Here is a 27,766-nt window from a genome sequence, read left to right as displayed (position 1 = left end):
ACAATTGTTCAGTTTAAAGAAGATAAACGAGAAGATAAAAGAGAACTTTATCTTGTTGTTCAGACTGCCTGCCCTGAGGAGAGTGACCTTCAAGGTGAGTAAATTAATCATGTATAGTCCAATATGAAGTGACTGTTTGCTTGAAAAGTTAAGGCACCGCATGTACCGGGATTGTGGGTTTCGTTCACATTTGTGTGTGAAAGTAGCATGGTGTAACAAGCAATGAGAGAGCTGTGTGGAACTTATTAGGCATAGGCTGGATCTGATTGGATAAGATGCCTAAATTGAATGAATGAATGACGTATGCTTACCACGAGCCCTCTGTCAGAAACATAGCTTAAGCTTCCCCTTCTGTTTCTAAACACAAAGATTTATTGTTGTGCTCAGTGATGTCATATAGTAGCCGTGGATGGTGACCACATCTTCAAGCTTCAAAAGGATGCAAATGTATAATTCAGAAGTCTAATAAATTATTCCATGAGACTCATGATTGTTCTGAAGGCATTAGAAACAAACCTAAATTGAATGTATTATTTTGTGAAAATCTTTACTGACCATTGCTGTCCTGTGCACGTTTATTATGGCGGTTCAAGCAAAAACTTGTTTTATTTATCTAAAACAGGTCCACCACAGTGATGGTAATAACATAACACAACACAGCTGCACACAAACCAGAGAACTGAACTAACTAAAAATGTCTGATGAGTTTGTAGTCAGAGAATGGATGCATTTCTATGCCTAGACTTATTTGTTTGAACTAGAGAACTCTGAAATCAAACTGAGATGGTTGAGGAGGCAGAAATGTCTGTCACCTCTTCTCCATTATGATCTGGTGAGTATTTGTGACAGACCTCCGCCTGAAGAGAGTGATACCTCAGTAAAAACATTTGGTTGGTGTAACACTCTCAAAATCAAGTAGTTTTTAACCGGCTCATGAGGTGCTGGCTTCAATATACTGTTATGAGAGATTTTGGACCGGTGCCAGTTCATAGTGGACGAAGCTGCATGGCAAGATGCAGCAAGTAAAAACCTAGCGATCGACTGAATGGCTTGTCGCTCGTCACGGCTGCTTAGGACAAAAACTCTGATTACACCGGAGATTATACACATTCAGAAGTGGTTTTATGATCTGAGATTTGACCAGATTCCTTGAATCTTTTAACTTTGTTGTGCACAGCAGACATATCTTTTGGCAAATTGACAATCTTCAACCCATCCTTGCTCTTAAAGGACTAAGCTTTTTTTTTGGAGGGTTCTTATATACTTTAACATGTTTGCCTCACCTGTTTCACATCACCTTATTATTTAAACTTTTCAGATTGTTGTTAGTCCTAAACTGCCTGCCCCTGTCTTTCTTGCAATGTGTTGCAGGCATAAAAAAAAAACTCTTCAAAAAGCAATGCTGTTGATTAGGCAAAACATTAAGTACTTTGTCTTTATGCTGATTTGTCAAGTCAAAGTACATTTACAAATCAATCCTTTTTGTTTTTATTGGCATTTTGCATACTGTCCCAACTTTTTTGGAATCGGGGTTTCCTTAGTAGTAGGTTAAAATGCAGGTACTACATGAATTACACACCTAATACATGTGTTTTGTCTTCATTTTGTCTTCCTTTGTAAGTGAAAAAGAAAGAAACATGAATTACCCACAGTGCCCATTTGATTCTATCCAAAATCACTTGGATGCACATCATATCATAATTATGATCTCTGAAATCTTATGAAGCCACTTCTCTGAAGGCAGTCAGCATTAGCACAGGTTTACATATCATGTGATTTTAAAGGAGGATGTTCAAGTCCACTGCACTCCCAGTTCTTTCAGCCTGGGTCTGGAGATTAAATGGGAGCCCAATATCTCCCCCAAAGTTCTCCTGCATTCTCTGCAGCACTCAACTCCATGTGAAACAACTATTCTTCCTGGTCAGATTGACTCCATCTTAGAGGTGTGAACATCTGCTGGTTTGTCTGGTCCTCCTCCACTGATTTCACTGGGATAGAGAGCCATAAAACAATAAATGCCACCTCTGAACCCACAAATGTAGACAGATTGGTGATGATCATGGAAATGGCTCTTCAGGTTTGAAGTGTTTCCTGCCTGAGCTGTCACTTTTTTCGAAGTTAATAAATTGGGTAACCATCAACATTGATGGTGCCTTGTGGGTCTTTTAAATAACCTAAATATTCCCACATCGTGGACTTCAGCCACTTGGCAGGGGGAAATAAAAGTTCAGGCTTTGACATTTCAGTGTGCTGTGCTCTCTCTGCCATGCATTTAAAATGAATTGATGGTTCAGTGAAACAGGAGAAGTACGTCGCAATTTAGTTTATATGATGCTGTGTAAATGTTACCGAATCTGTCTTAATTTAACTGCCATTAACAATGGAAACTTTTATTCCTTTACTTGGATTTTAGAAAAAAAAATTATAAATCAAAGTAATACCATGAATGCAGTACCGTGAATTATAAATGTCAACGGTTTTTGAGCCTCTCTTTTTTAAAACCACAGTATACCGTGAAACCGTGACATTGTTACATCCTTATTTGCATGTAGTGTGTATTTTTAGGATTATCAAAGGATAGCATGATTAGACTTAATGCTGTATAATTAAAGTATATTGCAAAATATTCAGATAAATACAAATATATAAGCTGTTTGAGAGGGAGACTGTCTCGACAAGTGTGGTTGGTCTCTGCAGAGCTCTTTTGGCATGGTTTGTTTGCCTTGACACTCTGATTGGTGGATCATGGGTAGTGTAGTTCATCACCAAGAATGGCACTATTAAACATGATTTAAAAAAATAAGTTAAAATAACACAGATGATGGCTTTGACAGAAGCATAAACCATTGATTAACAACCTCAGCTCACAGTAGGTCTGTCTTTAAAGATTTTAAGTTATCAATAAAAATCAATCTGCCTGTGTTGAAAATGAATGGGATTTTTATGTTCGGAACCAGACTGTTGCACTCTATAGACATCAAGGCATCTCACTAGGTTTTGGAACAGTGTGTAAGTGTGTGTCATGTGTGTATGTTGATTCACTCTCTGTCCCTGTCGGATGTGTTGAAAAGGAACGGCATGTTCCCGCGATTCACATTTTCACAGTTGAGGGGTGTGTGTGTATGTTTTTGTGTGTGTATGTTTACTGTCATAGATGCAGAGACAAAGTATCATACCCATTATATTATTATGCCCATCTATTGGGCAAGACAAGACTTTTTAGTTTGTAATATTGTGTGGTTTTCCTTACTTGCAAAGTGTTGTGCAGTCACTTCTGTTGCCCTTTTATAAGCCAAAATCTCTCATATCAGTGTTTTGAAAAGTTATCACTATTGCTCATACGTACATACAGTCAGGTCCATAAATATTGGGACATCGACACAATTCTAATCTTTTTGGCTCTATACACCACCACAATGGATTTGAAATGAAACGAACAAGATGTGCTTTAACTGCAGACTTTCAGCTTTAATTTGAGGGTATTTACATCCAAATCAGGTGAACGGTGTAGGAAATACAACAGTTTGTATATGTGCCTCCCACTTTTTAAGGGACCAAAAGTAATGGGACAGATTAACAATCATAAATCAAACTTTCACTTTTTAATACTTGGTTGCAAATCCTTTGCAGTCAATTACAGCCTGAAGTCTGGAACGCATAGACATCACCAGACGCTGGGTTTCATCCCTGGTGATGCTCTGCCAGGCCTCTACTGCAACTGTCTTCAGTTCCTGCTTGTTCTTGGGGCATTTTCCCTTCAGTTTTGTCTTCAGCAAGTGAAATGCATGCTCAATCGGATTCAGGTCAGGTGATTGACTTGGCCATTGCATAACATTCCACTTCTTTCCCTTAAAAAACTCTTTGGTTGCTTTCGCAGTATGCTTCAACTGTTGTGAAGGGTGTTTTCTTCACCAGGGAAAGAATTCTTCGGTCATCCACCACAGTTGTTTTCCGTGGTCTTCCGGGTCTTTTGGTGTTGCTGAGCTCACCGGTGTGTTCTTTCTTTTTAAGAATGTTCCAAACAGTTGATTTGGCCACACCTAATGTTTTTGCTATCTCTCTGATGGGTTTGTTTTCATTTTTCATCCTAATGATGGCTTGCTTCACTGATAGTGACCAGGGCCGCATTAAGAGCTCACTGGGCCCCGGGGCTATGAGTTACTGCAGGGCCCCCCCACCACTTTAGGTCACCAACTACAAAGAGAGAGAAAAAACAACAACACATTTTTGTAAAACACTGCTGAAGTTGTTTTACATAAATATAATCTAGAATCATTCAGAATAACAGTTGCAATTCCTTTACAATATACAATTAAGAAAATAGCTTACCTTAAAATCTTTTTTTCCTGCTTTTGCGGAAAGAGAAGTCCTTGATAATGTCACTGAAGTCAAGGGATCGGAGAATGTCATTTTCCAGGGACATCAAAGTAAGATGGTTTAGTCTCTCTTGTAACATAGATGAACGAAGACGATTTTTGACCAAAGACAGTTTGGAAAAAGAACGCTCTCCACTGGCGTTAGTCACAGGCAAAGTCAAGAAAATACGAAGAGCTATGTCCATATTAGGGAACACAGACTGCAGGTTTTTCTTCCTCAGGAGCTGAAGCAAGGCTACGGCACTTTTTTTTTTCTCATTTTTGGTAAAGTCCTTGAATTGAGCAATTTCATCAGGGAAATCGTCTTGCGTATATTACTATATACAATACTACAATACTAACCGTGTGGTATTTCTTCTGAAGACACATAGCATTAGAATGTAGTTCTTCAGAGGTGATTGTATGCATGTTGCTCAGAAATCCAAAACTTTGCTCAAGATCTTTGTATGATTTGTAGCGCCGATCAAGCTCAGCCACAAGTTTGTCAATTATGACATTAAACACACAAACTTGAAACTTCTGTCTTCCTGACGTTGTACTCAGTGAATCTGCCACAGATGACTCATCTGTTTGCTTTTTACGTCGTCTCTCCCTTTGTATGTCACTTTTGTATGTCTGAGATACACATGACGACATGTTTTTGGCTGTTGACTCAAACCTCTCAAACTGATCACGGAGATCTTCAATAAAATCAAGCTTCTCCATCTGCCTAGAGAGAGATGTGGCCTCATTGCGAGTGGTCAGGTTTTGATGAGCATCTTCTGCTATTGTTTGAAGGGACTGGAAAATGTTGTCATAATTTAGACAAAGGGTGCTGGTTGCTTGTGCATGCGCACTCCACCTTGTGTTTGACAAGGATTTCAGAGTTTGAACACGGCCCTTCTCATTTTCTTCTAGGTTGGACGTAACAATCTGCCACCTCCAGGTGGATTTTGAGCAGAAGTTAAACAAAGACTGTACAAATGAGAAAAACTCCTCAGTCTCAAGACAACAGTTTACAGCATTTACCCCAACTAAGTTCAGAGTATGTGCCGCACAGGGAACCCATTCAGCTAACGGGTTGACTTCACGTATGCGTGATTGCACACCTTTATAAGCACCAGACATATTACTGGCGTTGTCAAAGTACTGTCCACGGCAATTCTCTGTTTATGTTCATCTCTGTCAGAACTGATATAACTGAATTGAACAGTGACTCACCAGTGTGACTGCTTATGGGTAGAAACTTAAGAAAACGCTCCTCTGTGTTTCCTTCTTCAGATATATATCGGACAATAAAAGTGAGCTGGTCTGAATGTGAAATGTCTGGGGTGGAGTCAACGATTATCGAAAAATATTTGGCCATCCTGATTTGATCCAGGATTACAGAGAGCAGCTTGTCACCCATCAAATCAATTAATTCCTCACACACAGTAGAAAAAAGATATGAAGGAGTCCCCTTGCCTGCATTGCCAAATCGTGCAATATGCTCTCTAAGTAATGGATCAAATTGACTGATTAGTTGTGTCAAGTGTCAAGTGGTTTTTATTGTCGTTTCAACCATATACAGTTAGTACAGTACACATCAAAACGAGACAACGTTCCTCCAGGACCATGGTGCTACATAAAAACAACAAAGGACCAACATAGGACCACATGAGACTACACAACGAAATAAAATACCTATATAAACTACCTATATATACCTATATAAAGTGCACGTGCAAACATGTGCAAAAAGTACAGGACAGTACAACAAATTACTGACAATGAACAGGACAATAGACAGTGCAGCGCTGACCAGTACTCAGTAGTGCAAAAAGATGACAGTTTCTAAAAATGTAAACATAACATACTATGAGATAATGTTCTATGCACTGTAGCGAATCAGCTCTATATTCTTCCACCATTAGGTAGCGAATCAGCTCTATGAAATATTAATATTCAATCATAACTTGTTATAATCGATTATGAATATTTGGATCAGTTAATCGGGTTAACTTGATGTAGCTACATTAACATTACAACCAAATACTCGGTTCATCCCGTGAACACTCAATATTGGTTATTAATTAATTAATTAATAGAAATGTACATTTCCGGGGCAAGGGAAATGTCTTTCTTACTAAGTATTAAGAGCAAGTAGTCAAAATCTATGATTAGTGACTTTAGATATGAGCTTGAGACACAGACAACTTTACATGTGACATGAACAAGACTTTATTAACTAGACTAAACATTTAAACTACTCTAACATACATATACATACATTCATACAGTTTACCAAGGGAAAGAGGGCTGAAGCAGAATACAGGAAGGCAAGAAGTTATAGCATTGTTTGAAGTTCAGCGGATCAACAGCCTGAGCAAACCATCATATTAGTTCTGACACGCCCTTTTTAGAAAGGGGTTAAGGATACTTAATGTATCAAATAATGAGACTAAGTTTGATACTTGCATGTCCCATTTGAATTAAACTGTCCTGATGCAATTTGTTGAGGCTCCAGTTGATCTTTGATGATGTTGTCTTGATGAGAGAGAACCAGTGAGAGTCAGAGGATCTTGGTGAATGGAAAGTCAAGGCCGTAGCCTGGCACACGCTTGGGAGTCCTTGGGGCCTTCTAGTTTGGCATCATTCAGCGAGAGAGTGAGAGAGCACAAGGCTCAGAGGGCAAGAGAGGCAAGAGAGGCAGGAAGCAAGAGAGGATAAGAGCGAGCTAAGAGAGAGCTAAGAGCATTTATAACCTTAGGAAACAGGTCCCACCTCTCATTGGCTCGACCAATAAGAAGGGTTTGGGTTCCAGGCGGGAATTTGGTTTATTGCTCTTTGTTCTCACATTTCTCATTGCATGAGCAAGAAAGAAACTAGGAAATATACTTGTAATACTAATATGTTGTTGTTATCGACATATCATGTACACAGTCATTTCGATCTTCAAAATACCAAGTTATAGAGACCAAATATGCCACACATATGATTTTGGTTAACCATAGTATGCAAAGTCTGAAACATTAACCCATTAGTTTGCAAGAAAACATAGATCAAGCACATTTAAGGGAAAATGTGAGATGGCACATTAGATACATGTCAATATTTTTATCACATGGATTATATATATATATGTATATGGAATATATAGGATTAAAAAGTGTTCATTTCTCCTTCTCAGTAAGAATTGAGTTAGAATCAGCCCTCTCTAACATTTCTTTGGAGGTCGTAAACTTCTCCTTCCTTTGGGCAGGAGAATGATTCCTTTGTTCCGTCATGGCTCATTTGCATGTTTCTGGCTGGGTTTATGACGGTAAGAGATTTTGGGCTGAATGACTCAAAAGATGGCAAAACATAACGTAATATCATTCTACGAAGATCTTATATTCGAATTTAGCTAGGCCAAATCGTAAGGTTTAATTTGATACCAAGAAAAGTATATTTAGTACACTTAAAAAGGGAATATACACTGAGGCTATTAAATATGAGGCCTCAGAGTTTAAAACACACAACGAAACAGTTCTAACGAGTTTGATATACCTCAGAAATACACAACATACAGGGATTACACGTATTTCATTAGCAATATGCAGTTCTGTGTTTAACTGAAAAACACACACACACACATTGTTACGTTCAAAGTTTCCCCCTTCCTGTCCACACGATAAGCACGTGGTGAGCATGCGGATGTCACATGCGGTTCTCTGTCAATAGTTCATTGTCTCTTTGTCAATACATTTATTGTGCTTGTGGAGACTGGTTGGCGCTATTTCTGTAATTAGGGGAGTTTTTAACAGTAAGTTCTTGTTTGTTCGTGAATCTGTTAAGGCCACTGATCCTCCACCATACCTTACAGCACATAGCAGTTATTGAGGTAGCAGACAGTTATAAAGTGACAGTTATTAAAGTGCAACTCAGGACACGTGTGTGTGTCAAACCAGTCTCTGAGTATTGAGAAGTCTGATGGCTTGGGGGAAGAAGCTGTTACACAGTCTGGCCGTGAGGGCCCGAATGCTTCGTTACCTCTTGCCAGACGGGAGGAGGGTAAAGAGTTTGTGTGAGGGGTGTGTGGGGTCGTCCACAATGCTGGTTGCTTTGCGGATACAGTGTTCAAGGCAACCCAAGTAGTTTCCATTCTGGGGTGATCCAAATTGTTGGTTGTCTCCTCTGAAAGCAAGTCCTCGCTCAGATATAAATTTAATAACAGCAACTACTCTTTTAAGAACCTCTGACCAGTACTGGCTCTCTGTTTCATACTGCCGTTTCAATTCATTGTCAATTTTACCCTGCTCCTCTGCAGTTCTTGAAATCCACACAAGCATGCATTTGCGACGCGACTCAGATCCCTTGTGCTCGACAATCCGTTCATTTGCATGCTTCCAATCGTTAAAGCCATCAGCACATCCAAATTTTGAATGGGCGTTCTTGTCATTTACACCAAACAGCCGGCACACAAAACAATACACGGCTCCCTTAAATGGGGAATAGAGCAGCCAATCTCGTCTGACATTTTCACCATTCACTAGTCTGCGATTAAAAAGACTTTTTGAAAATCTTCTCTGTTGATTTTTATATTGTTGTTCTGATGCAGAGAAATCAGCAGTCATATTTTGACAAAACTGTGGTCCTCTATCAGCCCAGTACTCCCGAACCTCGTCGTTGATCTCTCCCCATGTTCCAGGATCAGTGCTTGTGTACGCTGGGATATCAACGGCGTGCAGGGTAGGAGAGGAAGCCGATGCAAGGGCGCTGATCTCAGGTTGATCTGCAGAAGGCTGTCTCAGCTCATTAATATTTGCATCAACCCCAACCGAAACGTTATCTCCTTGCTCAGTCTCATTATCTCCTGCAGCAGATGAAGTCGATGTTTCATCTTTCTGGTGATCTGGTCAGGATAAGCATGAAACATATTTTTACACATAAGCTGTTATATTAACACTAACCTGTCAACATAACTTGCTAATAGCGAATATAGGGGTGGGCGATGAGCTAAATGTTATATCGTTATACGAGTCATTTTATCTATCTATCTATGATATACTTCACAGTCAAGTTATATTACTTTTAATACGATTTTTATCATATCAAAATTTAATGCCACTAAAATTTCATAATTCTTTTGACCAATTTCAATATCCCAAAAAATAATAGTAACTTAAGAAAAGAATCTCAAGCTTACTGATGACAAGAGTCACAAATAACAATAGAACAAAGGCACATAAGAAATCGACCTACTTGAAAAACTTAAAGCACTGAATAATATTATACTGTATAAAGTAATCAAATATACAATACATAGTTTTCACTATAAATTCAAAATTCATTCTTATTTATTTTACAAAAGTGATTCAGTCAAGGGCAGTAAATTACTTTCTTTCTGATGTTTGATTAACATTATTGACACAAATGGCGACAGCAGCTTTATTAGCAGCTTCTGTCACTTTAAAACGTCAGGGTCGGAACTCAAGTGCGCTGTGCAAAACCGTCTCAAGTTCACCATGGTTTTAAAACGAGCATTTACAAAATGAATTTTCTCCCGCTGCTTACTGTGCCTAAGCAGTTTAAAATAATTTGTATCTAAACCACAATGCTTAAAAATGCGTTTAAATTATAAACTTACATCATGATGGCGCAGCAAAATTGACATATTTCTACCTATATATATTATCGCCAGCCCTTTAGGCGAATATAGAGTTTGATCAAACACAAAAAGCAATATCACATCCATCAAGTTAATAATCAAACTTACCGAAAATTGGTGGGGTCGATGTCGATGATGACGCTGTGTCTTTATCTGCTCCAACATGTGCCCGGCCCACTTGCTGTTCCACAAGTTCTCCGTGATCATCAGCTTTAGTAAAATAACCCGATAGCTTGGGGATTTTACTGTGCAGCTCATGTTTCCTCTGCTGTTTAGCTTTTAAAACATTTCTTTTTTGAGCCCCACTCGCACATGTTTTATATAATATGACATTTTTAGCTATGCGACGAAGATAATGCGTGACTGACAAATTTAAGAATAGTCTAGAATGAAGTGAAGAGTGGAGGCGGCGATTGATTGGTTGACGCGTATATTCTAATAAGGCGCAGGCAGCCATCATCTGATAGGCCTACGAGTATATGGCAAAGCGCCACTGAATAACAGGGCTAATTTGTGGGGGGCGTGGTAAGGCTTTGGCAATCAGATGGCTAGTAGTAGTCAATCTGCTCCACAGCCAATCACGGGCCCCCTCCTTGCTCGGGCCCCGGGGCTTTAGCCCCGCCTAGCCCTGTTGTTAATGCGGCCATGATAGTGACAGCTCTTTGGATCTCATATTGAGAGTTGACAGCAACAGATTCCAAATGAAAATAGCACACTTGAAATGAACTCTGGACCTTTTATCTGCTCCTTGTAAATGGGATAATGAGGGAATAACACACACCTGGCCATGGAACAGCTGAGCAGCCAATTGTCCCATTACATCTGGTCCCTTAAAATTCCTTCACCGTTCACCTGATTTGGATGTAAATACCCTCAAATTAAAGCTGAAAGTCTGCAGTTAAAGCACATCTTGTTCGTTTCATTTCAAATCCATTGTGGTGGTGTATAGAGCCAAAAAGATTAGAATTGTGTCGATGTCCCAATATTTATGGACCTGACTGTAGAGATTTGAACAACCCCCTAACCTAAATTTAAACATGTGGTTCATAGCTTGTGCCACACCATTTGTGCTATGGACATGAATAATTCCTCATGTCATGTGGCTTGTTGAGAAGTGTGCTATTACTAACTGTTCTGACTTAATAGACTTGTGTATCAGAGGCCGACAAATCGGCCAATATTCACACTTTTTTTCATTATCGGCATCAGACGATACATTTTCCCGGATGGCCGATTTTTTTTCATGAGGGCGTGAAAATCGCCTGCTTGCATGTGAAGCGTCTGAGACATGTAAACGTCCAGTCACAGTTCGTTTTGTTGTTACGTAGATCATGTTACTACAATAATAGACCTGTGTGCAACACAGTGTCATTTAAATGGTCTGCATATCAGAGCCGCAATAGGCACAATTGAGCTCATAATGTTACATTTCACCCTCTCTTTCCTCAACAGTTCCCTGTAACTTTTATGTCTAAAGATAAAAAGGCAAATATCAATAAAACGAGCCCGTGAGTGCAACCAAAGGCTTTCTATGAAGTCAGTCCACTGCAATTTTCCCAGCTTTTATAGCTAATGCACATGCACGTTCTCGAGTTGATTGACAGACAATCAAAAAGTTATTTGGCTCTTTTACCTGTAAGGCATGACTTCCTGTCTACATCAGTTGACCGTTGGCTGCAGTTGGGCATTCATTTTATTAGAAGTGGCCCTTCTCTGCTAAATAGTCTCTGGTGCAACTTCAAGGTAAAAGCGATTCACGTGTGCTATGAGTAAATGTCTTATTCACTATGCACTGTATGCACAGTTGGTTTGATTCAGTATTTTTGGAGTAAATGCGATTGCTAATGCGGACACGCCATCCATGGTTGCTGGACTACTCTGTGTACTGTTATTTCCTTCCTAATATATGAACAATTTCTTCATATTATTATGCAAATAAATTACTAGAATTTGATGACTAAATAGAAATCAGAAGAAACTGCTATCTACTATTTAAAATACAATATTATTATTTATTACGTGTTGTGTGAAATTGAGTAAAAACAGTGCTAAATAAGAGTTTCTTATTTATTTTTTTAGCAATTTTATATTTGTTATTTTCTATATTAAATTGTGCGATATATTGGCATTGTATCAGCCTGTCGGCCACCCTGCTCTCTGATTATTGGCATCGGCCTTTATAAAAACCCATATCGGTCGACCAATAGCAGTGGAAGCCAATTTGAACTGGGCATACCATTGCTTCTCTCTCAAATGCGAATGAGTGAAACAATGTGAATAACGAGCTGACCTGAGAAAACAAATGAGTAAGAAAAGCACAAATGCTGTAATGTCATAGATATAGTGTACCGGATGAAGAGGACAAGGGATTTCAGGCAATAGACAATTCATATAATCTAAAAGGTGTAAAATGATCGAGTGAAAGCTATTTTAATTGTTTAATAAAGGTTTATTGACTATTTTGTCCCACTTTATATTAGGTGTTTTAACTACTATGCACTAAGTTTAAAATACATGCAGTACAATGTATTAATTGTGGAACTAAATGTTGTTCTGCAAAATTCTCACAAGATTCGCATTTGCTGCTACTGAGGTTGAGATATGGGTAGGTTTAGGGGTTAGGGTTGGGGTAGGTTTAGGATTAGGGGTAAGGTTAACAGTATAACTACATATGTTATTAATATACCATAAGTAAAAATTACATAAGTAAAAGTATTGGCATCGGCCATTAAAAACATTCCCAAGCCATATTGACTTGACTGGACCAGTAAGCACACCTTAACTAACGCATTGCAATGCCATAAAAAACACTCAGGACACAGTTTGGAATTTTTTTCTTCTTCAGACTTTCTCCACAATTAGGAATGCCAAATTCCCAATGTGCTCCAATTCCTCGTGGTGGCATAGTAACTCACCTCAATCCGGGTGGCGGACGACAAATCTACATTGCATCTGCATCTGAGATGTCAATCCGTGCATCTTATCACGTGGCTTAATGAGCACGTTACCGCGAAAACATAGCACGTATGGAGGCTTAACGGTTTTCTATGCGGCATCCACGCACAACTCGCCACGTGCCCCACCGAGAGCGAGAACCACATTATAGCGACCACAAGAAGGTTACCCCATGTGACTCTACCCTCCCTAGCAGCTGGGCCAATTTGGTTGCTTAAGAGACCTGGCTGGAGTCTCTCAGCACACCCTGAGATTTGAACTTGTGACTCCAGGTGTGGTAGTCAGCATCTTTACTCACTGAGCTACCCAGGCCCCTAAAAAAAGGCAGATCTTCTTACTGTTCTCCAAACACATGCTACCTCGCATCATCTTTTTCCACTGTTTAACAGATATATGCATTGCCATATATGGTTTAAGAAATGTTTCTATAACCCTATTGAAGCATTTCTGAAAACATGCACAGGTTTGAATGGAGATATGTAGCTTTTGTTTTGGCTCTTCTGCAACACAGACAACACAGTGTGTCCAAGTGAGATCTGAGCGTGTTTGCAGACTGAACGCTGGCAAGAGTGTCTGGCTGATAAAATCCTCTCCTGCCTTTCAGGCTCTGAGAGCCTGTAGTGGAAATTCCATGCTCATCTTTAGGATTTTTTTTTTTTACTTTGTTTTGGTTTGAGTCGAAGTTTGGATAATATTATTTTATAAAGTCTTGAATCTAGTAGCCCATTCACTGACCACCTGATTCATATTGATCACAAGGTGGTTGCTTGGGTGTTCTGTGGGGGTGCTTAATGACTCAAGTCAAAAGTGTCCATTCACAATTCTCTGACATTCTGGTCTGGTGTGGTGGAGTGGTGGTGGCGTAGTGGCTAAAGCACAGGATTGTAGCACAGGGCTGTAAATTAGATGGTCGCTGGTTCGAACCCCACAGCCACCACCATTGTGTCCTTGAGCAAGACACTTAACTCCAGGTTGCTCTGGGGGGATTGTACCTGTAATAAGTGCACTGTAAGTCGCTTTGGATAAAAGCATCTGCCAAATGCGTAAATGTAAATGGTCTCTGGATATGAGTCCTTCCTTTAATGTATGTCTATGAGCAAACACCCCCAATGATTGTTTGCAGACTGTTTTTCCAAACCCATCACAAACTCACACCATGGAGCACATCAGGCGATTCCAAAAAGTAAAAATCCCTCTTTCTTTCTTAGTATTGATTTTTAATGATATCTTTCAGAGCTTTAAGGACAGACTTGTCTTGAGCTCCGAGGTTGTTAATCAATGGTACAGTATGTATATGCTCCTGCTAAAGCATCAGTCTGTATTATTTCAATGTTATTTTTAAAATATTGTTTAATAGGTGAAGAACCGCAATATCCATGATCCTGAAGGCAAAAGAACCACCAATCAGAGAGTCATGGCGAACAAAGTGCATCAAAAGAACTCTGCAGTGACCGCCCACTCCCATAACACACTGTGAATAATGCAATCGTGTTGCTCTCCCTACACTCTCAAACTACTTAAATACAGTATTTGCAAATATCAAAACATTTTGCAATAAAATTAAAATATTTTTGCATATACTGTACTTATAATAAACTTTCAATTAGGGCTGAATCAAGATTTTTCTGAGAAAGTCCCCCAAATAAAGATTAAAATTGAATGATATGACAATAATATTGAGATTTCAGCATCAAAAATGCTGCATTTGTATGATGCTTTGGCATTAAAAGTAGTTGAAACTTTGAAATCTGCATCTCAAGAACATGTCCTGTGTGAGCAGCTCTTATCCTGTGGATGCACTGATTGTGAGGTTTGAGGCACGCTGACTGCCCCCTGCTGACTTGACTTCTAAAAACACAAAGCTTTATTGCTCGATTACAAATGGGATTGTTGTTCATTTCCCCATTTAAGAGGTTAAGTACACATTCTTGTACCTTTGTCTAATTTTCAATTTTTTTGCTTCAAATCAAAGTTTGTAATGTTGTGATTCAACACCGTGCTGGTTGCTTTGGTTCAAGGCTTAGAACTATTTTATGAAGAATTTTACTAAATTCCTATGGAAAAAGTTTTATGGGAAAGTGCTTTTAAACCAAGACTGACAGGCACTGTTGTGCTCCATTGTTTGAGGCAGAAGTTAACACGTCAGAACACTCAAACAAACATCTAATATCGATGTTGAAACCACCAGCGAGCCACAGTTGTGACTCTTTTCAGGAAGTAAACCACTATTGTTGACTCTCCACATTAAACTGTGAGAATGCGTTTTTTTTCTCTTTTTAAACACTAAGTCAACATGAAATGCAGTTCTCAAAAAATTTCACTAATTTTATGTATTTCTGTGTAAAACAGGATATTCAAAAACAGCAACAAATATATAGGCCAGGAACTGATTTCTTTCCATTAGGAATTTTTTGTATTGTAAAAGTGGGCATTGCACACCAAAATGGAGTCAGTTGGTTAGGAAATTGAAAAATAAGAGGGAGTCGTTATACAGTATATTTTTATGTCCGGAAAAGTCATTTCAGAGACTGAGAAAGTCATCACATTTTTAGGAAAGATTATAAAGACAATCGATTTTTATTTGAAATAATGACTACTGTAATGACTACTGTACTGCCCTTCATAAACAAAATGAAGACCTAAATCGGTTCTCTTACACTAAAATCTGTTCCGTGATACCTCCTCGTGGTCGCTATAATCTGCTTCGCTCTCGGTGGGGTGTGTGGTGAGTTGTGCGTGGATGCCATGGAGAATAGTATGAAGCTTCCACACGGAAGTCTCTGCGGTAACGCGCTCAACAAGCCATGCGATAAGATGCGCCGATTGATGGTCTCAGACGTGGAGGCAACTGAGATTTGTTCTCAGCCACCCGGATTGAGACAAGTCACTATGCCACCACTAGGACTTTAGAGTGCATTGGGAATTGGGCATTCCAAATCTGGGAGAAAATGGTATTTGCTTGGACAAATCTGAAACATTTGAAGCCATTGCCTGCTCTGCTTCAAAATCAGTTGAATATTTCAACTGTATTAAAGGACTGAAGAGTGCTTTCTCAAATGAGATGGCTATCTACCTACTGCACTCCTTCCTGCCAGAGTGTGAAAGTTGCATCCAAGTCGTTAATGAGTGGCGTGCTAAAGCCCTCTTCGGGCCCTCTTCAATTATTTTGTGTTTGTCTTCCGCTCAGGAAGAGGAGCCTCTTGTAAGTGAGAGCGCTAATGGGTAGTGACAGAGGAGCAAGATATCAAATCCCAACCATTGGCTTTTCATATCTCATCCTTTCAGTGCTCGGCAGCACAGCTGAGCCTTTTGGCCTTAACCTTCGTTATTATGCATAGCTTCCTCTGTTCCATCCATCCATCTCATCCTGTTTCCCTCACTACCAAGAGTTTCTTTCTCAGCCTGGGTCTATGCATCTGTGTCTTGACGTTTCTGAAGTTCATGAGGCTTTTAGTACCTTTGGTGACTAAGGTCAAGCACACGCTGTGAGACAGGTGGTGTCCTGCGCTCATTTAAATACTCAGTGTCTTGTTTTCTGATTGCAGACTAAGGGGTGGTCACACCAAATATTATTTTTTTTTGCAAAATAGTTTGATATTAGTTCTTGGCTTGGAATCTAGACACCGTGGCTACTTTCAAAATGCTCAAACAAAAGATTTTATTATATCTCCATTAACTCCATTTGTGTTATTTCATAGTTTCAATGACTTTACTATTATTCTAAAATGTGGAATATGGTAGTGTGTATAAACATGTTTAGTCATTAATGAAGAATCATGTCTTGCAGCCCCTCTTGGATGCTTTGGCTGATCTCCCAGAATGGTATGGAGTCAAAGGCATGCAGGCCAATTGGATTGGTGACTGTTCCGGCTGCTTCTTCAACCACACATTGAAGGTATTGAATGCTTCATCTTCAAAATACCCGTACAGCCCTTGTATAACCAGACAGGATTTGGCTTTTGTCAGTTCCATGGCTCTTTTCATAGACATTTATTGCTAACGGCCGTTTCTATGAAATTATGAATTTCAGTGCTGACAAATGCATTTCATCAGCTTTATTTTCAGTTTGGCTGGAGTCTTTAATTTGCTTTGTGTCTTTTGAGTCTGTTGTGATTCTGTGTATAGGAGGATTTTTGTTCACCGTGGTATTGCTTATTAAAATGTTAATTGAATTTCTTGGACATATGTCAGTTTTCTGTAATATGAAGATTCTGATAATTTTGCCTCTAATCTTTCCTTTTCCCTTTATTTCCTTTTTCTTTTATTTTCATTTCATTTTCTTTATTTTTTCCTTTTCCCTTGCCTTTTTTTTATGCTATTTCCTTTTATCCCTAATCTTTCCTGTCCTATTCTTTATGTTCCTATCCCTTTTTCCTTTTCCTTTTCCCTTTCTTTTTCCCTTTCATTTCCTTTGTTTTCCCTTTTGCTTTTCTTTCCATTCTTTTCCTTTTTTCCTATTCCTTTGGCTTTTTTCTTTCCGCTTTTTCTTTTCTTTCCTTTTCCATTTGCTTTCTGCCCTCTCTCTGTCACTCTCTCACTCTCAGGTGGATGGTCAAGACACAGGGGAGGTGTTATCTGCATACACCTTTTCTCCAGAGGCTGTGTTTGGAGCAGCCTACATCTCCATCCTACCGTCACACAGGCTGCTGCATGGCTCCAGTGCCCTCAAACCAGCTCTGCTCAGAGCGCTGAGACCTGGGAGAGGTGAGTGCAAGAAAGCAAAATGACAGTAAGGGGGATTTCAAACGGGCAGTGTAGTCCAAATCATGGTTCACATGAAAAATTCGTAATGCCTCTAATGCTGTTTTGCGGACTGTGGTAACGAACCCGAGACTCCCTATAGGAGATGGTCTGAGTTCATGTTCCAATGTGCAGCTGTGGCGTGGTTCGCACGAGTGAGAATGTGAGTGTGAGTGTGAGTGTGAGTGTGAGTGTGAGTGTGAGTGTGAGTGAGTGTGAGTGAGTGAGTGAGAGTGAGTGAGTGAGTGAGAGAGTGAGTGAGTGAGTGAGTGAGTGAGTGAGTGAGTGAGTGAGTGAGAGTGTGAGTGAGTGAGAGTGTGAGTGAGTGAGAGTGTGAGTGAGTGAGTGAGTGAGTGAGTGAGTGAGTGAGTGAGTGAGTGAGTGTGTGAGAGTGGGAGTGGGAGTGTGAGAGTGTGTGAGTGAGTGAGTGAGTGTGTGAGTGAGTGAGTGTGTGTGTGAGTGAGTGAGTGAGTGTGAGTGAGTGAGTGAGTGTGTGTGAGTGAGAGTGTGTGAGTGAGAGTGTGTGAGTAAGAGTGTGTGATTGAGTGAGTGAGAGTGTGAGTGAGTGAGTGAGAGAGTGAGTGAATGAGTGAATGAGTGAGAGAGTGTGTGAGTGTGTGAGTGAGTGAGTGAGTGAGTGAGAGAGTGGGAGTGTGAGTGAGGGAGAGAGTGAGGGAGAGAGTGAGGGAGAGAGTGAGGGAGTGAGTGAGGGAGTGAGTGAGGGAGAGAGTGATGGAGAGAGTGAGGGAGAGAGTGAGGGAGAGAGTGAGGGAGAGAGTGAGGGAGAGAGTGAGGGAGAGAGTGAGGGAGAGAGTGTGAGGGAGAGAGTGTGAGGGAGAGAGTGTGAGGGAGAGAGTGTGAGAGAGAGAGTGTGTGCAAAAGAAAAGATAGTTTCTTGATCTGTTTTCCTGGGAAGAGAGACTAAAAATTACTCTATTTGAAATTTGCATAACTGCCAAAAGTCAAATTTTGTTGAAAACACTGGCATATTGTTAGCCACAAAGATGGGCAGAAAGCTGCAAATCTTCAATTTCAAAGTACACATAAAACTGTTAACTCATGAGTTAGACTGATAACTTAAAGAATATTTTTTAATTAAATAATTTAAAAGAACCTGTTCATAACAGTCAGTTGTTTGCAATTCATACTACACTGGTCGCACTGTTTGTTTGTGGCACGCAATTAGCAACATCACGATTGAGAGATCTGCCTTTCTGTCTTTGTATAATTTCGTGGTGAGCAGTCTTACTCTCTCATCCCATTCAATTCAGACTGCAAGCACATATCAGAAAAAAATGATTTCTTCTGCTCTGTCGCTGTTGATTCAGAAGCCGAGCAGTGCCTCTGCTGAATAGTGATGTGGTAAACTCTGTCACAGTTATTTGGTGTATAGTTATAATAGAACTGAACGGTTCTCGAATCCCAGCTGTAGTTATCAGATGTGTTAAGTCTGGCTGATTGACTTTTTGACCCCTGTATGTGCAGACAGCTTGACTGAGGTCACAGCTCTCAACATGTTGACCGGTCGTGAGGTTCCAGTGATCATCTCCGCCAGGAATGAGTTCCACGGACATCTGGACACTGTGATAGGTGAGGAGGAAAATTCCACACTTCGCTTCAGTATGTAATTGTACATTTAGCATTCGCTCCTAATTTTTGAAGTATGAAGGTCAATGATTTACAGTTATTTGAAAACATCTATTGTATGATAAACATATGAATGCTTTTAATATTCTGAATTATTAATCGTTATTTTGAAACACTCATGGATTCAGGGTTTAAAGACCCTGTGAAATTCAAATGAAAGCTTAGCTGCTTTTCGTCCATATCTTTAATCTGTAAGGTCATCTTTATGCTAGTGTAATTCGAAATGTTGAAAAAGACCAAAGAAATCTGCACTTGTCAAGGCACATCATGGGAACATTTTATTCATTTTTAATTGTTGCATTACTTGATATTTAATTATTAAATCAAATCTTTTGTAGAAAGTTGTATAAAGCTGATGTGTAATTTTTAAATACTTTCTCATATTCCATCTTAATGCATAGAGATAATTATTAAGTGAGCCATTAGTAGGTTGATTTTCCTGAAAAAATATAAACACTGAGGCTCTGTTACTTGACACAGTAAAATCAGCTCAGCCAATAGCATGAGTTTGAGGCGGAGCTGTCTGGTTTTGTTTTTTCCCCCTGACCAGTGGGAGAAATCTGTTTGAAAACAACGTTTATTTTTGCAGGTGTTAAAGATGTATGATGCTTGAGCTTTTTTTTAGATCTAAATGTACTTTTCTGAGCTATTTTTGCAATGACTTTAAATCATCTGGTGTTAAGGTGATTTTTAGTTGGTGCATGGCGTTGCATTTAGTGGTGTTTATTGGTTTCAAGGCAAGTTAGTTCCACTCAAGTTCTCAAAGGTGTGTTCCACTGATTTCTGACAACCAAAAAGCATGTGTGTGTGTTTTAACAGGCATCCCAGACAGCAGTGTGGAGGATATGAATGTGGCTCAGTCTCTGGGTGTGAAGTGGAATTCTGTTCTAAAGACAGAAGAAGATGATTCACAGACTCTGATCAACTCAGATGAGGTAATCCATTAATTACATTTGAATTTAAATTCCCCCTCCTGATTTAAACTACATTTTAAGGTGATCAAGTTACTAATAGTTCTCAATGACCAACTCCCAATATCCATTATTACAACCCCAATTCCGAAAAAGTTGGGACAGTATGAAAAATGCAAATAAAAACAAAAAGGAGTGATTTGTAAATTATATTCACCCTTTGCTTTATTGAAAGTTCTACAACTACACATCAAATTATGTTTAATCCGGTGAATTTCATAGTTTGTTTTTGAAATGTACAGTAATTTCAAATCAGATGATTGCAACAATTTCCAAAAAAGTTGGGACAGTCGAGTGTTTACCACTGTTAAACATCACCATTTCTTCTAATAACATTTATTAAGTATTTGAGCACTGAAGACACAAGTTTGTTAAGTTTAGAAAGTGGAATATTCCCCCATTCATCCATTATGTAGGTCTTTAGCTGCACAATTGTACAGGGTCTTTGTTGCCGTACAGTGTGCTTCATAATGCACCACATTCTCAATTGGAGACAGGTCAGGACTGCAGGCAGGTCAGTCTGCACTCTCTGCTTAAACAGCCATGCACTTGAAATCCAGGCAGTTTGTCATTTGAAGTTGCCAGCTGGAAAATGCAGGGACGTCCCTGGAAAATACAGTGCTGGATAGCAGTATATGTTGCTCCAAAACTTTGACATCTCTGTCTGCATTCATGATGTTCTCACAAATGAGCGAAGTTACCCATGCCACGGGCACTGACACACTCCTGGCCCATACAGACACTGGCTTTTGGACCTGATGCTAATAACAGCTTGGATGGTCCTTTTCCTCTTTGGCCCAGAGAACACAACGGCTGTGTTTTTCAAAAACTTTTTTAAATGTGGACTCTTCGGACAAAAAACACAGTTCCACTTACCATCTAAGATTAGACCGAGCCCAGAGAAGTCGGCAGCACTTCAGGACAGTGTTGATGTAGGGCTTCTGCTTTGCATCGTAAAGTCTTAACTTGCATCTGTGGATGCAGTGGCAAATGGTGTTGACAAACAAAGGTTTACTAACGTTATCCCAAACCCATGTTCATGATATCCATTACAGATGATTGTTGTTTTTAAAGACAGTGACGTCTGAGGAATCAGAGATCACACACATTTAGAAATGGTTTTAGTCTTGCCCTTTACGCACCGAGATTTGATGATATTGTGCAGGGTGAAAGAGGGTGAAATGCCCAAAATCCTTCTAATTTTGTCTTTGGGGAACATTGTTCTCAAAGTGCTGGATTATTTGCTGAAGCATCTGATCTCAAATTGACAAGTCTTGAACTGTCCTTGCTCTTGAAGGACTAGGCTGTTTTTGGAGGCTCCCTATATACTACAGCACGATTGCCTCATCTGTTTAACATCTGTTTCACATTGCCTTGTTATTTCAACTCTTCAAATGTAGTCTTATTAGTCATAAATTGCTCCTGTCTCAAATTTTTTGGAGCGTGTTGCAATCATCTGATTTGAAATGACTATACATTTTCAAAAAACAATGAAATTCACAAGGAAAAACACAATATAATAGTTGTCTGTAGTTGTAGTGCTTTCAATATAGCAAATGGTGAATATAACTTTGTTTTTATTAGCATTTTTCATACTGTCCCAACTTTTTCAGAATTGGGGTTGTATTAAATTAAATCAATTTATTTTCTGTATAGAGCTGCAGCTCTTTCACACAGCAGAAATGCTGTCAATGTGAAAGCACAATATGAGTGTGCCGTTGCAGTTACACTGCCGCTTCACTTACACACTGCCTGTGCCTACAGTGTGAAACAGGCCTTAAATAGAGTTAGCAGAACTCTGTTACTTTGGAAGGAGTTCCCAGCTGTAACCACTGATGAACACCTTTCTTCTGCTGTAGTTTACAGGTCAAAGCCGGGGGGATGCATTTAAGTCTGTTACCCAGAAAGCCCGGGAGAGAAACGTTGGTGGTTACCTCACTAGTACAAAGCTGCGTGATTGGCTGATATCAAGGCAGCGGTACTGGGGCACACCCATTCCCATAGTGCACTGCGGTTCATGTGGGCCTGTGGCTCTTCCGGTTGAAGACCTGCCTGTCACGCTACCTAAAGTACCCTTCCTTAAAGGGAAAGGAGCATCACCCTTAAAGATGGCACAGGATTGGCTGAGATGCCAGTGTCCAAGGTAAGACTTATATATAGATTTGTTTTGATTTTATTTGTTTTGTGGTGTTTTGTTTTGGTTTGGTTTGATTTTTTGTTTTATTTGTATTTTGTTTTCTGTTGTTTTTTGTTTTATTGTTTGATTATGATTTTATTTGTTTTTTAGTTTTTGTTATATGCTTTGTTTTTGTTATGGTTTGTCTGGATTTGTTCTGATTTATTTGAGTTTATACTGTTTTTGTTTTGTTTGTTTTTTGTTTTGTTGATTTGGTTTTTCTTTTTTGTTATGTTTTGTTTTACTATTTGGATTGATATATATAGTACAAAGGACAGGAAATGATGGTGAAGAAAATGGAAGTCAAATCAGTACATGTTGCTGGTCACATTTGAATCTATATCTTCCACATGAGCATAAGGGCTCAGTGTATCTTGAGCAAGTGCACATACCACTAGGCCTATGCACAGATACAATTAATTCTGTTGTCTAGAGGTAATCTGGTTTCTTTGACACAAGTCTGGTGCTGAACTGAAGGACTGAAAGTTTTTTATTTTGATAAGAGCTTTACGTGGTAGCATTGTAATATAAGTGGAATCATTTTCTTCCCTTTTCTGAAGCTCTGAACTCCCACTCTTTTGTGTGAAATTATGGCAGACTCGCCCAGAGCTCATTGTTTTAGATCTCATCAAAACAGAGCCAAGTTCAGACTGAAGTGTCTTGTTTCAGGGAGCTCTTGTACCCTTGAGGTGACACGGATCATTACCACTGCATCATGAAAACACTGAAGATGTGTGCCCAGGTAGCACCTACTCACTCCGAAGGGTATTAATAGACTGTCTCTGACCATGAAGCACCGTAATGCAAAAGGCAGAATGGCTGAAAGCTGATGAAATTTTTACCGGAATCCTCTGTCAGATACAAATATGTCTTTGCTGCCTAATTTCATGCATTTGATCCACAACATAATACAAAATAGACACAACAAGCCCAAGATACAAAATGCCCAATATGAATACATCATCTTTGTGAGTTACTAGTGAATGACCAAGATGGGTTCGTCAATTTTCAATGCCAGTGTCTAGACAGCAGTGTGGCTGATGGATGATATAATGCTGGTGTTTATTTATAATGTAATATTTATCATTTGAATTATATCATGTTAGACACAAAATTACTAAAATGAAACACTTATTTTGCACAATATTTAATCAAAATTCACTCAAATCATACAAGACAAAAATGTACAATATCAATTGACAAAACTATCAGTTGGCATTGCAAATAACACAAAGCAAAAATACTAGTAATAGACCAATATATATAAAAAATACTGGCCATTTTCAGATAATTTCCCTTTGGCAATCAACAGAAGTGGTCATTCCACCTATTGTAGTGTCACTTTCTAAATTTGACTACAAACTTGGATACAAAAATGGATAGTGCACTTTTTTTTCTGTTTTCAAATATTTTTTGAATAAGTTTGTGTAAAAAAATAACTTTTATTTTTGAATCATTCAGTTGTATTATCGGCCATCGGTCACCTTTCTCTCTAGATATCAGTATCGGCATAGGCCAATAAAAAACTAGGACTGTCAAGCAATTCAATTTGTTAATCAAATTAATTACATGACATGCTGATAAATTAATGAAATTAATCGCATATAGTAAAATTTGCTGAGAAATTACCCCAAATAAAGATACTGTAATTCAATATAAATAATACATAATTAAAATAAATATACTGTGTGTGCAAATGTCTTGCACATAAGATGTTTAACAAAAGCATCTGTCTTCAAATAATTCGTTATTTCTTCAGCTTTAGTATCAATAAGAAATATAAATGTTAGATTTCCAAACATTATTTTTGCAAATAGAAAAGATTAGAATAGAAGAACAGGGATCCCTGCAACAGATGTCATGACCCCCACAGAGACCCCCACTGAACATCGAGTCAGTCTGAGATTACATAAAGAGACAGAAGTAATTTAGACAGCCTAAATAGATAGAAGAACTGTGGATTTTGGAAGCTTCTTGGAGTATTAAACAATCTGCCAACAACCAAGAAAAACTGTCCAGGTGTATCTAGGAGAATTGGTGCTGTTTTAAATGCAAAAGTAGTAACACCGAATATTGATTTAGCATTCATGTCTACTGGTCTTTTTATGACATTGTGATGAATGAAGTGATAAATGAAAACTATTTATGTCATTATTTTTGAAGACATCCTCACTATGCAACTGTAAAGGGATTAATGGAAAGGAGGAGGCGAGAGCGGGCTTGAGAATATAAATAATATATTAATATAAAACTGAAACAAAAAGATAAACCCACAAAGGTGTTGGACAGCTGTCCATAAATCTCTCTCTCTGTCACACTGCCGTCTCCAGTCAGCCTTTATCCCTCTCGGAGTCTTGATTAGCCTGATTAGGGGCCGGGTGTGCGGAATCACGCCCCGTCCCGCCCCGCCCTGTCACAGCAACATTTTTCACAAGAACCTAAAACTTTGCACTGTACTGTGTATGTACAGTTGAAGTCAGAAGTTTACATACACTTAGGGTGAAGGTAGAAAGACAAATCTTTTAACCACTCCACAGATTTAATATTAGTAAACTATAGTTTTGGCAAGTTTAGGACATCTAATTTGTGCATGACACAAGAAATTTTTCGAACAATTGTTTACAGACAGGTTGTTTAGATTTTAATTGACTACATCACAATTCCTGTGGGTCAGAAGTACATGCACTATGTTAACTGTACCTATAAGCAGCTTGGAAAATTCCAGAAAATGATGTCAAGCCTTTAGACAATTAACCAATTATTTTCTGATAGGAGGTTTACTGAATTGGAGATGTACCTGTGTATGTATTTTAAGGCATACCTCATTGCGTCTTTGCTTGACATCATGGGAAAATCCAAATAAATTTAGCCACGGCCTCAGAATCTTTTTTTTTTTTATCTTCACAAGTCTGGTATTGGGAGCAATTTCCAAATGCCTGAAGGTACCACTTTCATCTGTACAAACAATAGTCCGCAAGTATATACACCATGGGACCACACAGCCATCATACCACTCAGGAAGGAGACTCATTTTGTCTCTTAGAGATGAAAGTAGTATGGTGCGAAAAGTGCAAATCAATCCCAGAACAACAGCAAAGGACCTTGTGAAGATGCTGGAGTAAACAGGTAGACATGTATCTATATCCACAGTAAAACGAGTCCTATATCGACGTAACCTGAAAGTCTGCTGAGCAAGTAAGACATCACTGCTCCAAAACCACCATAAAAACTCCAGACTACAGTTTGGGGACAAAGACCTTGTCCTCTTGTCTGATGAAACAAAAATCAAGCTTTTTGGCCATAATGACCATCATCATGTTTGGAGGAAAAAGGGTGAGGCTTGCAAGCAGTTTTACAAATTAGTTCTTCAATCTGTCCTGTTCGCACAGAAATTGATGCATTTCGTGTGCGCTATTTTTTTATTCTATAAACGTATGCATCAGATGGACGCTTTTGGAACATCTCACTGGATTTTAGCATCATAAACAGTCTTCTTAGGATGCTGTGTCATATTAAAAGAATCTCTGCATTCTGTTGTGCTTCATCCAACTGTCAAGAATGTGTCCTGTGTGAGCGGCTCTCATTTTGTGGCCGCGCTGCTTGTGAGGTTTGTTGAGGCACGCTGACTGCCCCTTGCTGAAGCAGGTTGTAAAAACATTTAAAAGTTAAATGTAGGCTACATGAAGCTTGAATTGCTCTGATGGCAAGAAATATACTTTTATTACTAAATTTACGTATGGCTCAGGAGGCATGATTAACTGTGTTAATTTTTAGTAACCCTGATTTAAAACATTTTTTAACCAAAATACTTGGTTAACAGAACTAGATGCAGATAATCTCAGAATGGTCAGATATCAGGCGATTAATTGGTCTGGCTGTTTTATTGTTGTTGTTTATTGTATTGATATTTTTGTGTTTTGTTTTGGTTAGATATTTGATTTGATTTTTATTAGGCTTTTTTCTTTTCATTTGTTTTGTTCTGATTTGTTTGGTTTTCAGTTTTTTTATTTGTTTTATTGTATTGCTATGTTTGTGTTTTGTTTTGGTTATGATTTTATTAGTTTTGTGCTTTGTTTTGTTTAGATTTTGTTTTTTATTTGTGTTTTGTTTTGATTTGATTTTTGTTGGTTGGGTTTTATTTTGTTTTGTTTTATTTGATTAATTGGTCTGGCTTATATATTGGTATGCCACTATTCGTGATACATAAATACATTATTCACCAGTATTATAATTTATTGCAGGGATGCAGCACCCAATATAACTGAGCGGTCCCCAGCACTCACATTTTGCATCAACGCTTTTGCGAAACTAAATCTTAAATGATAATGAGTGGGGAATATTTGATCCTTCTAGACAGATTTTTCAACCCCATCGTATTATTGTTGTCATTCTTAGATCTCATGCTGTCAGTGCAGTCCTATCAAGAGAAATTAATTTGAAATCTGTCTGAAAAGCCCAATTTGCAGATACTGAACTGGTGAAATAATATGATTCAGACTCTGTGTTGTTGTCAGTTTGTGCGGATCGTATTTCTTATCTACTGGAACTTTTATAAAAATCACCTCTGTTCTTTAAATTATCGCCTACATTCAATTGAGTGGCTGTGAGAGAGAAAGAGACAGACAGAAGAGAGATAAAGAGAGAGATGGTGCTTATCTCCCTTGTCCTTGACAGAGAGAGGAGTCATTTCCTGAGCACTGATATTGGTGCTAGCTTTGTTCTTAGAAGTTTAATTGAAATCTGAGACAAAAGAAAAATGTTGCTGTCAGGATTTGGATTTGGATTTGTGTGCTGATTATGTGTTTAAATGATTGTTGTGAGGGACACACACACACACATGCTCACACATAAGAATACACACCATAACAATACACACAAAGCTTGGTTTTACGTAGATAAGTAGGTGACATGAAATATTTTATAACAAAACTATTTTAAACAGAATTTCTTCTAATTGTTAATAAAGAAATTAACTCATTGTTATGACACATCACATACCCACAGATGGCACACCCACAGACAATTTACTGACCATCTGGTATATTGCACACAAAAATGGCTAAAGGAGTTTTCTCAAAATGGCAAGCTCCAATCTGAATGGCCGGCTTTATGCAGTTTCTGGGGGTTAAGGTGCACAACTTTGAATTAGTCATCTGGGAAACAAAGTTGTGTCTACAAGTTCACAGACTGCTAAAATAAGCCCTTCAATGCAAAATGAGTTGCTATATTCGACAGAGTTTGCAGCATTCATGCAGTGTTCGTATTCAAGAGTTTCGTTTGAGACACTTTGTAG

At 38.7% G+C, this 27,766-nt stretch overlaps 1 protein-coding gene across 1 annotated transcript in view; it reads left to right on the top strand.

The window, feature by feature from the left end:
• lars2 (leucyl-tRNA synthetase 2, mitochondrial) overlaps positions 1-27,766 on the top strand; it is an 84,643-nt gene that overhangs the window by 21,277 nt on the left and 35,600 nt on the right. The window contains exons 8-12 of the mRNA XM_052146740.1: positions 16,727-16,834; positions 17,484-17,643; positions 19,165-19,269; positions 20,146-20,261; positions 22,157-22,440. Of these exons, the coding sequence (XP_052002700.1) occupies positions 16,727-16,834; positions 17,484-17,643; positions 19,165-19,269; positions 20,146-20,261; positions 22,157-22,440 (773 nt within the window). The remainder of the gene's footprint in view (positions 1-16,726; positions 16,835-17,483; positions 17,644-19,164; positions 19,270-20,145; positions 20,262-22,156; positions 22,441-27,766) is intronic.

The sequence above is a fragment of the Xyrauchen texanus genome, chromosome 17, assembly GCF_025860055.1.
Source record: "Xyrauchen texanus isolate HMW12.3.18 chromosome 17, RBS_HiC_50CHRs, whole genome shotgun sequence".
Lineage (NCBI taxonomy): Eukaryota > Metazoa > Chordata > Actinopteri > Cypriniformes > Catostomidae > Xyrauchen > Xyrauchen texanus.
This window is presented reverse-complemented; position numbering and strand designations above follow the sequence as displayed.